The sequence below is a fragment of the Tenrec ecaudatus genome, chromosome 6 (assembly GCF_050624435.1).
Source record: "Tenrec ecaudatus isolate mTenEca1 chromosome 6, mTenEca1.hap1, whole genome shotgun sequence".
In the NCBI taxonomy this organism is placed as follows: Eukaryota; Metazoa; Chordata; class Mammalia; order Afrosoricida; family Tenrecidae; genus Tenrec; species Tenrec ecaudatus.
Window position 1 is genome coordinate 73,957,730 of NC_134535.1, and position 13,557 is coordinate 73,971,286.

The 13,557-nt window shown below is 45.5% G+C and overlaps 1 protein-coding gene across 3 annotated transcripts in view; it reads right to left on the minus strand.

Annotated features, from left to right (window-relative positions):
- KIF5A (kinesin family member 5A) overlaps positions 1 to 13,557 on the minus strand; it is a 35,743-nt gene that overhangs the window by 19,316 nt on the left and 2,870 nt on the right. For all 3 annotated transcript variants that reach the window (XR_012784899.1, XM_075551389.1, XM_075551388.1), the window contains exons 2-6: positions 2,564 to 2,651; positions 1,779 to 1,852; positions 1,367 to 1,471; positions 1,101 to 1,149; positions 97 to 152 (exon numbers count right to left, since the gene is read on the minus strand). Coding sequence is in view for 2 of the 3 variants with exons in the window: in XM_075551389.1 (XP_075407504.1) it covers positions 97 to 152; positions 1,101 to 1,149; positions 1,367 to 1,471; positions 1,779 to 1,852; positions 2,564 to 2,651 (372 nt within the window). In the remaining variant the exon portion in view is untranslated. The remainder of the gene's footprint in view (positions 1 to 96; positions 153 to 1,100; positions 1,150 to 1,366; positions 1,472 to 1,778; positions 1,853 to 2,563; positions 2,652 to 13,557) is intronic.

The window sequence follows — 13,557 nt, forward strand, 5'->3', positions numbered from 1 at the left end:
CCAGCCCCGTGGCATCACCTGCAGGAGGTGTGCCCTTCGACTTCCGGGCCATCATCTCCTCCCTCCCCCAAACTTGCACACGACCCCCGTGCTCACCTTGACAAATGGCACCCGGTTCTTGTCCTCGTGTACAGATAGGTTTGTCTTGGTCACTGAACAAAGACAGCATGCGGTAAGGCAGGCCTGCTCCCCTCCCCACCCACCGCCCCACGCCACCCCACTAGAGTCCACTCAGATGGGGGTTTCTCTGTGTGCTACAGGAAGAAGACTTCCTCATGAGGTCTGAGCCCCCGGACTCCAGCCCCAGGGCTCTGGCTCCTCCTGGGTGGCCTATCTGGCAGCCTGGACCCCCTCATTTCACCTGATCGTCTCAAGAATGGTTTGGACTCTTGGTGAGTGTGGAGAGGGCGCGCTCAGGTGGGGGTGTGTATGGCCTCTCTATGTCTTGCTAAACAGCACTGCTGCAGACTGAACTGAATGTCCTAAAAGTATCTTGTAAGTTATGCGGGAATAGGGAGCTCAGGGCAATGTGAAGGAACCCTGGTGGAGCTGTGGGCTAAGCATTGGGCTGTTAACTGAAAGGCCAGTGGTTCAAACCCATCCACCACTCCGAGGGAGCAAAGTGAGGCTGTCTGCTTCTGTAGAAATGTACAGTCTTGGAAGCCCTATGTGGTTGGAATCCACTAGACGGTAGTGGGTTTGGGTTGCTGTGTTAATTGGGTCCCATCAGGGTTGAATGTGCTCTAAGCCAATGATGTTTGAGAATGAAAAGGAGGTCATTCGCAGAGCAGGCAGGCAGAGGTAGGAGAAAGACAAATGCCAGGTGGAGTTTGCCAAGGACCTCCAAGAAGATGCTAGAAAAGCTGAGACAACAGAGAGAGAGAACCCTCTCTCCCCCAAAGCTAGCACCTGGAAATCACATCTCCAGCCCTCTCAGCAGTGAGAAGACACATGCATGCTCCTCAAGGCCCCCACGGTGGTATTTCTATCATAGCGGTCCTCAGGAGAGGAGGCAGGGACCTAACCCCAAGAGCACTATCATCTGCCTTTCCTCATCCTCTGCACACCCACCCACCCCACGGAGACTAAAGGCGGCTCACCATCCAAAAGGTCACGGATTTTGTCCAGGTAGATCTCAAAGTAAGAGACCTAGAAGGGGAGAGAGAGAGGGTGAAGCAAAGACTGCCTATCTCAGCTCTGCCCGGGAGCCCAAGCTGAAGCCACATGCAGGGGGAGGGAGAGGAGGGTGGAGACGGGTGGCACAGGGCAGGGAGCCAGAGACCAGGCGAGGTGGAGGTGCCTAGGGTCTGCAGCGATTCCCCTACTTCAGTGCCTCCCTCTCAGTGCGCCACGGACAGCCCCTCACCTTGATGTGGAACTCCAGGTTCTCGTCCATGGAGTAGATGTGGTTGAAGATGTCGCGGGCAATTCGAGGGATGATCCCCATCAGCTGGGGGTCGTGCAGCTTCCCCTGGAGGTGAACACATAGGGAAGAGCCCATCCTGAGTCAGGAGACCTTTGACTGGAAGCAGGAGGAACCAAGAAGTCCTTCGGGCTTTCCTTGCTGCTGCTCTTCCACAGCAGAGGAAGAAACCGGGAGCCGCAGGGTAAACTGCGTGAGGCTGGAGGGGCTCATTCACTCCCTCCATCTTCTCAGCGCTCCATCCATCCTGCGGGCCCACCCGCCCCGGTCCTGGCCAGCCTTCACCTTTCCCCACGGAGCTTGCCAGGCCTTCCATTTAGACTCCTCCCCAGCTACAGAAGGGAAGAGTCCTCACCTCCATGGTATGGGTTTTCCCTGAGGAGGTCTGTCCATAAGCGAAAATGGTGCCATTGTAGCCAGCGAGAACATCTGGAAAAGACGGGGAGGAAGAACACTCCTGGAGAGAAGCGGGGTGGGAAACAGGGGGGCCGGCAACGCCCCTTCAATAACCCACCTAGTGGCTGCACCGCCTTGTGGATGCACAGAAGGCTGTGTTTAAAGGGAACCGTGGGGGCGAGGAAACGGGAGGGAGGACAAGAGGGGCCGGCTACCAGGCTCCACAGAAGTGAGCCGGACTGCTAGTCTCCAGCGGTCACCTGCACCCATTGTAGAAGGCCGCCATCAGCCAGGCCTGCTTTAGCCAAGCAGCAGAAAATGACACCGAGGCCCGCAGGAAGTCGCACCGAGGGGTGTGCTCCTCAGTGCTCACACTTGGGTCTGTATCCACGATACGGATCATCGTAGATGATGTAGCGACTGACACATGTATTGAGTCCATTGGTGAGTGGAGGAGTAAAACATAGAGCCTGGGGGGTTAACCAAACTAACTGACAGGAAAGGGAAAATGGTCCCTATCTGCGAAATCACCAGAGGCAGGTTTCTTTCCTTTGGTATATTTTCCATTGTTATGTCTTTGGTGATTTTCCCAGCAACCTTATAAGAGAGTAATTCAGTAAAAATACGGCACATTAAGAATAATTATAAAGGGAATGGTATGCTTTACAATGGTTAATTTACTTTGTATGAATTTCACCTCAACGCACTATTATTTTTTAAAGAAGGAAAGAAAGCATCCATTACCTTTGACGATCTGCATGGCACATGCGTGGTACACTTGCTCCTGAGTTGTGTTTGGGGGAAACACACGGTCAAACACATAAGGCTTCCCCTGGAGTGGAATGAAGGATGGCAGACATTAGCATGCTGGGGGAGGGAGAAGAAACACTGTAGCCCCTTCCAGAACCCCACGCAGACATCCCATTCCTCAACGCTGGCACGCACAGACACGTCTGGAGATGACGGACACGAGAGGGGCAGCGCTTTGTTTTGACCCCAGGAGCTGTGCCCGTGCGGTGGAGTGCCACACAGCTGAGGCGAATGCCATCTTGGCGTGATGATCTAGCACTCGCCACCCAGCCCCGTCCTGGGAAACCAAGCGAGAAAAGACAGCAGGGCCACAGGCTAAGGAGGGTGAGAAGAACAATTCACTAGCATCACGAATCTACCTCCAAGGGCAAAGACTGTAGGATCGCACTTCTCGGACATAAGTAAGTAGACTAAAGAAACCAAAGGTGGACCGGGAGTGGGCGGCTAAGAGGAAAAGGAATTTCTGCTTAGGAGACCCTGAGTGGACGTTTATGGTGGCGGGATAACTTGGGCAACGAGTGAAAAAGGATTACACTACATGGAAAATGCAATCCAGGTCACTGAAATGCACATGTGGAAACTCTTGAATTGGGAAATGTTCTCTTGTATATATTTTCACCATCAAAAATGTCTTCCTCAACAGATCCATCTATCCTGATATGGGAAGATCTTCAAGAAACATTAAGTGATAGATGCAAACTTGGAGACATATGTACAGTATTTTCCCAATTACAGAAGTGAAATATACAGTACCCTGAGCTATGTGGAAATGTCCACATCAAATAAACATGTAGTACCCTGAGCTATGTGGAAATGTCCACATCAAATCGGAAGTGTGGGTCTCCCTTTAAGTAGGGAATCAATGTTCATTAAAGTGAAACCGCAAAGCCATTAACATGGATCCACAAGTACAGTTGCTTAATTCGGGTAACATGATGTTAGTCCTTTGGCTGATACAAGTGCTAACGATATAAGATCGTCACAATGCAGAGAGCTAAGCAAAGAAAATATTTGATACCGACAACAACTGTGCTAGCTGACCTCAGGGAACGTTAAACCAGAAGACATGTGCTCTTTCCCATCACGCGGGACAAATTTCTCAGCTGTGTTTTCCCTCTAGTATAGAGACTGGGACTCGGTTGTCAAATTGTTTCACCATGGAGCCAATCTTTATCCAATTGAAATCAGGCTCTGGGCGGCATTTTGTTAGCCAATTACGGAAAGGGTCAACCGTGGCTCCCTGGCTACACACGTGGACGTCACTGGTGGTGAATGTGAGCGAGCGTAGGCTTGCTCTCCACAGGGGTGAGATGCCGTGTGAACAGGCGCCTTGCTTACATCGGTCAAAGCACACACGACCGCCTTTTTCAATGTCAAAAAGGCGAGGCAACAGGGCACCCTTTTGTTTTCCTCCTTAGAGTTCTTCATGTAAGGGAAAAAGAATCAGTATTATTTTTCATATTAGAAATTTAAAAAATCTGGATTACAGGGGGGAAAATATCTACCTGGAATACGTATTTGGTCTCTTCGTTGCAAAAGCCTGTGGAGCCCACAAGAACGGGATCCACAAAGGAGAAGGAGTTGTAAAAGTAATCTAGGCAAGTGGAGAGCAAATGCTTTGAGAGTGATTAGGGCAAAGAAAGTACGGATATGCTTTATACAATTGATGTATGTATATGCATGGATTGTGACTAGAATTGTATGAGCCCCTAATAAAATGTTAAACAAAACAATAAAATAAAAAACATTAAAAAAAAGTAATCTAGGCTGGAAACTGCTGGAAAAGAATTTTATTCAATAAATGTTCACATGGGTCACGGGTCAAACCCTGTCCCAGCAATTCTGGTGCTCCGAATTTAGCTTACCAAAGATGCGCTGCACCATTCGAAGATGCATATAAAAGGATGTTCACATGAAAGTGGTTTGTATAAAAGGAAAATCAAAACACGTTGACATCTACCAAGTGGAGGTGGGCTGAGACCGCCGTATTCTACCGCCATGGAAACGAGTGAAGTTGGCGTGTGTGTTCATATCTGCACACACAGATGGTTATGGGAAAACAACATGGTGGGAGGGGTTAGCTATCACTGAGTCAATTCCAACCCTGGGTAGACCCACGACTACAGAGCAGGACTGTTTCATAGAGGTTTCAAGCCTTTCAGGAGCAAAGAGCAGGCCTGTCCTCTGGGTTGGTTAGAACTGCCAACCTTTGGCACGCAGTTGAACATGTAACCCCTTTGTGTAATTAAAACTCTATAGATAAAATAACCACAAAAACACACCCACCAAACTCACTGCCATCAAATCGATGCCGACTCACAGTGACCCTATAGGACAGGGTAAACTGCCCCCGTGAGTTTCTGAGACTGTAACTCTGTATGGGAATAAAATGCCCCGTCTTTCTCCCAAGGAGCAGCTGGTGGTTTCGAAGTGGTGACCTTGTGGTTAGCAGCCAACTCATCACCACTAAACCACCAAGACCTTCAAAAGAAACAAAAGGTTTTTTCTCCGCTGAACAGCAGCAGGAGCTGGTGTGTCGGAGCTATCCGGTACCATCCTTGTCGGTGACCCCCACACCCGCCACCACCATGACTGAGCAAATGACCTCCGTGGCACCCTCATGGGCCACAACGGCTGGGTAACGCGGACCGCTACCACGCCACGGTTCCCGACATGATGCTGTCTGCCTCGCGAGATAAGACCATCCTCATGTGGAAGCTCACGAGGATGAGACCAACTACGGCCTTCCCCAACGTGCTCTGCGTGGTCACCCTCACTCTGTGAGCGACGTGGTCATCTCTTCTGATGGCCAGTCTGAGCTCTCGGGCTCCTGGGATGGAACACGACGTCTCTGGGATCTTACAACGCCGCCATGTTGGCCATACCAAGGACGCGCTGAGTGAGACCTTCTCCTCTGACAACCGGCAGACGGTCTCTGGCTCCCGAGATAAACCCATCCCGCTGTGGAATACTCGTGGCGTTTGCAAGCACACCGTGCGGAATGAGAGCCACTCTGCATGGGTATCCCGTGTGCGCATTTCACCCGACAGCAGCAACCCCATCACCGTCTGCTGTGGCTGGACAAGTTGGTCAAGGTGTGGAACTTGGCTAATTGCAACCAACCACATCGGCCACACAGGCTCCCTGAACACTGTGACGGTCTCTCTGGATGGATCCCCCTGTGCTTCTGGAGGAGAGGATGCAGGCCATGCTGTGGGACCTCAACGAAGGCAGCACCTTTATACCCCTGATGGAGGGGACAGCATCAGCGCCCTGTGCTTCCGTCCCAACCCCAACCGCCACTGGCGCTGTGCTGCCACGGGCCCAGCATCAAGATCTGGGACTTGGAAGGCAAGATCACTGTCGATGAGCTGAAGCAAGAAGTGATCAGCACCAGCAGCAAGGCCGAGCCGCCCCAGTGCACGGTTCTGGCCCGCTCTGCTGAGGGCCAGGCTCTCTGCAGGCGACACAGTTAACCTCCTGCGAGTATGGCAGGTGACCATCGGTACTCGGTAGAAATGTGTGGCACAGCTTTTTTCAAATTGAAAGACTGGCTTTCTAAAAAACAGGAAAAAAGATAATAGAAGTCTATATGCAAAGTAGTTGATGGTGGTTATCACTGGTGAGCAGAATGGCAGGAACATCTGTCAACATCTGATCTGTGATGTTGTTTTACTGCTTTTATCATTTTAAATATCGTAAGTGATGTTATAGGAAACAATGTAACGGTATGACAGGATGTGCACAAAACACTGTCAAGCAAAAAAGGAGGTTAAAATAGTGTGTAAAGGATGATGCAATTTCTGTAAACAAAATGCATATACATATATATACACACAAACACAAAATATGTAAATAGACAAGTATAAGAGAAAAATGTTCATAGTGTTTATCTTTGGAATTTAGGGGATTTTGTTCTATTTTCATTTAAATTGTAAACTTTTCTAAAATAAAAATATATAATTTTTAAATAAGTTAAAAATTAATATATATTTTTTGAGATTAATATTCTTACAACCTAAAGAACTCTCAAATTAGTAACAAGAAAGGCATAAACTAAACAGAAAAGTCGGCAAGAGCTCAGTACTAACAATAGAAGAATATAAACATTCCATAAACAATGACATTCCACATTTTCAAAGAAAAGGAAGACAAGGGTGGAAACATCATTTGCCACATTTCCGATTAAAAACAAAGATATGGTGTTAATGCCTGGTGTAGATGAGCATCTTCATTCCCTCCTGGCAGGAGAGTAAACCCATTCAACTTTCATGGGGCCGTTCAGAAATGTATGCTTCAAAGACTTACACTGTATATATCCTTCTACTTCCAAGAATTTATACTATGGAGGTCACAGACATAGACAAAGATCTGACTACAAGGACGTTTATGATCCTGCTGCTTAGAATAAGGAGGAAGCAAAGCATTATTGCCGGTGCATTTATTTTACTCTTTGCTGCTATTTAAAATGACATCATAAGCTAGAAATGAGTGTCAGACAGAAGAAAATGTTCTAAAATTGATTGTGGTGATGAATGTACAACTCTTCATGACTGAATTATTGAATTACAGGATATGTGGGTTATAAGCCAATAAAGCTTTTATAAATACATAGATCATAAAATAGAATAAAAATAAAATGACATCAGAAGAGAAGAATAAATCACAAAAACACGCTGAGTAATTGAACTATTGAATTATATGATATGTGAATTCTATGAAAAAAACTGTTTATTAATCCTTTTTTTGCAAAAAAAGAGTAACCCCCCCAAGGAGAAAAAAACCACTGAGAAAAATTAGATATAAGAGAGCACATACCATATTATTAGCTTGATGTGACGTTTAAGAAGGGACACACTATCTTTGGTGATACAGGGAGTCAGCATCATGGTCTACCTGGGTGATACTGACTGGACAGCGACCTGAGACAACTTTGAAGGGTGACAGAGTTGCTTTAGACATCCACAGGGGCAACAGTGGGCTGGTGTCCGCATAGGAGGGCTTCAAAAAGTTTGTGACAGAATTCCATTCTTTTAATTCCATTTTCCACAAAGTTTCAACATCCCCATATGTAAAATTCATCAAACTGCTTGCTTAAGATATTGTGCACTGTATGCAAATTACACCTCAATTATATCTGCTATCAAAATATATAACATCATTAGAATGCTGTTATGATGGTTCTTAAACATATGAGTTGATGTTCAGCCTCATTTCATAAAATAAACACACATTAAACTATGAATTACCACTTTTACTTATCAAACTGGTCAAATAAAATAGCTGGTTTTGAAACAATTTTACTGGCATATAATCCACATCATACAATTCAATGGTTCAATCACATCTAGAGTTGTACAGTCATTAATGTCATCAATTTGAGAAGATTTTCTTCTTTCTTGTACTCCTTGTTATTAGCTCTTCATTTTCCCTGACCTCGCCAATCATACCCCATGAAACCATTAATCCAGTTACTGTCTCTATAGATTCACCTATCCTGGGTTTCATATGCAGAAAAACATAAAAGAACAAACAACAACAACAAAATAACATAGTAAAACAGAAAATCCTCAATCAAAAAGAAAGCAAAAACTACTAAAAACTAGAACAAATTTTATATGGGTCAAAAGGGAGATCAGATGATAATGGGTTAAATTTTCCCCTAACTACATCTGGAACAATAATTCCAGTGCATTCTGTGTAAGAGCAAGACTATTCACATCCCTGGCCTATGGTTCAAGGGTACCCACTGGACGCTTAATTCATGTGTGTTTCCCTTTACTTTTTTTTTCTCCCACTGAAACAACTTAAAAATGGGTCAAAGGGGAGATCAAATGAGAAGATGTTGCATTTTAACCACTTTATGATGTCCTCTGCCTGGTAACAAGGCAGAGGCTTAATCTATGTGGGGATTCTGCAAATAGATTTGGGGCTTCTCCTATTGTCCAGAGCCTTCTGCAAACCAGGGGTTCACAATCTAAACTCTGATACCATTCCCTCCTCCTGCTCTGGATTATTTATGACCCTTGGATCACACAGGCTGGTGTGCTTCTTCCATGTGGGCTTAGTTGGTACCTCACTTAGATGGCTGCTTGTCTGAAAGCAAACTCTTAAAATACTAGACGAAAGAGTTTTTTAAAAAATATGGTGGTGATTAAGTGGAGAGCAAATGCCTTGAGAATGATTGGGGCAGGGAATGTATGGATGTGCTTTATAGAATTGATGTATGTATATGTATGGATGGTGATAAGAGTTGTATGAGTCCCTAATAAAATGTAAAAAAAGAAAAGAGGAGAAAAAAATGATTAGGGCAAAGACTGTATAGATGTGCTTTATACAATTGATGTATGTATATGTATGAACTGTGATAAGAATTGTATGAGCCCCTAATAAATTGTTAAAATTAATAAAAATAAATTTAAAAAAACAAAACAAAACAAAAAAAATATGGTGGTGAAAAAAAATACATGGTGGTGGTGGGTTAGTGAGAATGTGAAGAAACAGAAACAGATATTCTACTGGTCAGAGTATAAATGGAGGCCAACTCTATGCAAAGTAATTTGAAACACTCTCTTAAATGCATACACTTTATGACTTCTACTTCCAAAAATGTATTCTACATTCTGCACCTATGCAAAATACGTGTACATATAAGGTCTTTCAATTGCAATAGCAAAAGACTATAACAATTCTAAAAGTCCATCGATAGGGGGCCTGATTAAATAAATTATGGTATAGTTCCAAAACAGGAGACTGTAAAGTTATTAAAAATCGTGAGAGAGAGACGACCTGCTACCACCAAGAGGGGCATGGAACAAGTCCTCTGAGCCCAGGGATCCTGAGCTGGGGCTCTGCTAGCCTCGGGAGCAGACCGGTGCTAAGCCGGTGGACAGCTCCGAATGCAGGGCCTCACAGAGACAGGAAGGAAACAAGGCCTTGCTCCCTACACTGGGAGCTGGTGGAGAAAGCCTCCCCTGGAGCGGAATTAACATCACACCTCCTAACCTGTGAGAGAATACATTTAAGTTTTTTTTTTTAAAGCATGGGGAAAACAAAGCATGAGCTAGCTCTTTACATGCTGATATGGAAAAATACCCAAAACATTTTAAAAAGTAAGACACAGGACAGTATGGTGCCATTTGTATAAAAAGCAGAATATGCATGTATATATAGCATGTATATATATTTCATTTGTACATGTATAATGTATTTTTTAATTATTAGGGGCACATACAACTCATCACAATCCATACATATATCAACTGTGTAAAGCACATTTGTATATTCATTGCCCTCATCATTCTCAAAACATTTGCTCTCCATTTAAGCCCCTGGCATCAGCTCCTCATTTCCCCCCCTCCCTCATGGACTCTTGATAATTTGTAAATTATTATTTTGTCATATCTTACACTGTCTGACATCTCCCTTCACCCACTTTTCTGTTGTCTGTCCTCCAGGAAGGAGGTTATATGTAGATCCCTGTAATCGGTTCCCCCATATAGTGTGTTTTGGAAGGATCCATGAGAGAGTGGTAGTAATGATTGCCTCTTAAAAGGGGAAATTGGGTGGCTGGGGAAAGGCACAGAGGAAGCTTGCTTTTCATTGTATGTTCTTTGTACCATTTAAATTTTGCCACGTGTGGCTGTAAGACCTATTGATAAGAATCAAATAAAAATGTAAAACTAGTCAAAAATGTAAAACCCTGCAAGAATACTTGATAGTAGTCAAATGTTGTGTTAAGAATTAGGTTACAAAAAAAAAGAATTAGGTTACAAAACGACATTCAGTATATGATATACCTTTATTAAGTCTAATATATGTATATATGCCGGGGGAAAACGACTGGAAGCAAATATATCAAATTTCCACAGTTGTTTTTTTTTTGGTGGTGGTGGTGTGGGGCAGTTTGGAGAGCTTTTTTTGTTTTCCCATGTGGTTTTGTTTTTAACGTTGAAGATGATCTCACTGTTTTACTAGAATGAAAAGCATCATTTTTAACGAGGAGCTAATAACGAGGAGCTAATAACGAGCACAAGACGGAAGAAAATGTTCTGAAATTGATTGTGGTGATGACTGTACAGCTCTTCTTCACATGATTGAACTACTGAATTGTACAGTTTGTGAATCATACGCCAATGAAACGGTTTTAAAATGAAAACATTATTTTTTTAATGTTTGAGAAAATCTTCCTTAATTAATGAATTGGAATATCTCAGCCTGCCTCAATATTCCTTCCACCCAGTGGCCAAGAAACAAAGTCTCTAAAAAATAGTCTATCTAAAAATAAAAAGAAAGAAAACCCAGTCTATTGAAGCCTAAAGACTTTGCCTCTTCTCAGCCATGATCCAGCCATGCCTCAGAAAGCAAGGCCCCCAAACCCTTCCCGCTACCCCTCCTGAGAAGTTAGGAACCAACACACACACACACACACACACACACACACACACACACACACACACACAATAGGGATTCCAGAGGGCACTGTGAAAGCATTAAAATGGAGGGCGCTCTCCAAATGCTGAAGCCAGAGCAGACAGAAAAGACGGATGTGTTTACTGGTGATGATACAGGCAGGTGACAGCTAGAAAGGGTGGCACTTAGTGCATGCCTATCACTGGCAGGGAAAGGCAGAGTTCAAAGGTTCTGCAAAGGCCTGCTAATCCTGTCCCTCTTCATAGCTGAGCCTGGAAAGCCCAAGTCTAGTTCTTTATTCCTTTACCTTAAAGATTTTATTCCCATTAAACCTCTTTTAATTTCCTATGCATCATACTCGGGATGAAATAATTTTGTTGACTCTTTTCAGGAAGATAACTAGACCAGTGGTTTTCAGCTTTTTCTGCTTCTCGACTACTCACATGGGACACCTCTCTCGTATTTACATCTCTCTTTACACATAATTAATTTTAATTGGTTGGTCGTGTGATGGGGAATTCTTTACCAAATCTGGGGGAGCATCTGGTTAGTTAGTTATATTGCCCCAAGCCCCTCCTTAGGTTTGGATCCTGGATTGAATTTCTCGAAGGCAGGTCATCTCTAACACGCACCCCCACCCTCAACCAGAGGCCACTCATCGTCAGTGTTTGTTGAGCAAGCATGTATAGATTTTGATGAAGAAAGGGAGCAAGAAGATGGAAGGGACCTGGAGGTTTGGATGAGGAAAATGTGAATGACTTCTAATTTTGACCTAAACCTGCTGTGGGAAGGCAGTGTATCAAACAACGAAAACCAACCCCGTTACTGTCGCGTCTATTCTGTCCACAGCAGCCCCACAGGACAGACGAGAAGCTACCGCATAAGGCTCCCTGGGATGTGGAATCTGTGGAAGCTGGCTGCCACGTCTTTCTCCCAGACAGTGGCTGCTGGGCTAGAACTTCAGGCTTTCGGTTAGCAGCCGGACACTTGACTGCTATGCCACCAGGCACCTTGAATAAAAAGGGCAGCAGCATCTAACCCTCAGCAAGAGGTCACTGGGTGCGTGGCGCCGTGCTGAGCACTGTAGATGGGCTATCTCCCAGAAGACGGCTCATAGCATCCTATGAGGTCGGAACTATGATCAGTCCCATTTTATAGACGAGAAAACGGAGGCTGAGAGAGGTCAGGTAGCTTGCCCACCGTCGCACGAGCCGAGAAGTAGAACAATTTCAAATCCGAGCAATTTGACTCCAGAGCTACATCATCAACGTGATCAATGAAATGAAGCTGCCAGCACTGCGCCAGATCCTTAGCGTGGCTTCTTCTCCCCTCCCCCAGGCATGCCACCCCTCCCCCATCTGGGCTCCTCGCCAAAGCTAAAGCTCTCCACCATACCTTTTCTCCAACCTCAACTCCGTTTCCAGAACTTCTCAATGCCCATCCAACCTTTCAGAGGTTTCTCCCTGGACTCCCTCCCCTGCCTCCAGGGAACTGAAGACCCACTGACTGGGTGCAACGGGAGTGGGAGACGCTTAGAATTTTCGAAACGCGCACAGAGACCTCTCACCTTTAAGGAATGTCCCTTGCCAGCCACCCCCAGCAATCCCAAAGACTCCTCACGGCCATCTCTGGTGAGTCTTTCTTCCACATCCCACGGGCCAGATCTCTGTTCTCTTGAGCACCTTCACCACCACCACCACCACCACCAACCCCCCAAAGCCTCCTGGCCAGCTCCTTGTTCACTTACATATCCCAGCAGCTAGTTTTCCATCATGGATAATGACTAGCTAGCGGGAGGACCTGAGATCAGGGGTCCAGAGAAGACCAACCTGTTCCTACTCTCAAGAAAGCACTTGGTAGAGGCTGTACTTCCAGCACCAGGCCCGATTTCCATGGTGACACCCCTGGGGATAGTTGTCATGGTAATACTGGAGAGACACTGGCCACAGCAAACACTACTGCCCCTCTTCAATTGTCTCTCAAAAGGCTCCCCAAAGCTAAGGAAAAGCCCTGCTCTTTAGTTACCAAAATAATCCTGGGCTACCCCAACTATACTGACTCCTCCAACAACCAGCAGGCCTCCACCTAGACTTTTCCTAGTGAGGTACTTGATTCTATTCGGTTTTGTTTTGTTTTTTAACTTTCTGAAGAACTCACTTAACGATAAGGAGAATGGAGGTTGGTGGCACGTCGTGGACACTTGAATGAAGGTGTGTGTGTGTGTGTGTGTGTGTGTGTGTGTGTGTGTGTGAATGTGTGCACGCTTGTTTTTCCACACTGTCATCCCTCTCATATCTGGTACTCCCTTAGAGGGCCTGGTACAGACCCAACAGCTCCAACAATAGGGACACCCTGCCCACCAAACACCAAGGCAGAGGAGTGGTCTCATCCCGTAGCAGAGGCACACTGGGGTTCTGAGTGACACAAAGAGCCAAGCAAGACAACATGCCCCCACCATGACTCAGCCCCTTCACTTTTGACAAGCCCTATCCCCCAGGTTCCTGGGACTGGTGGGT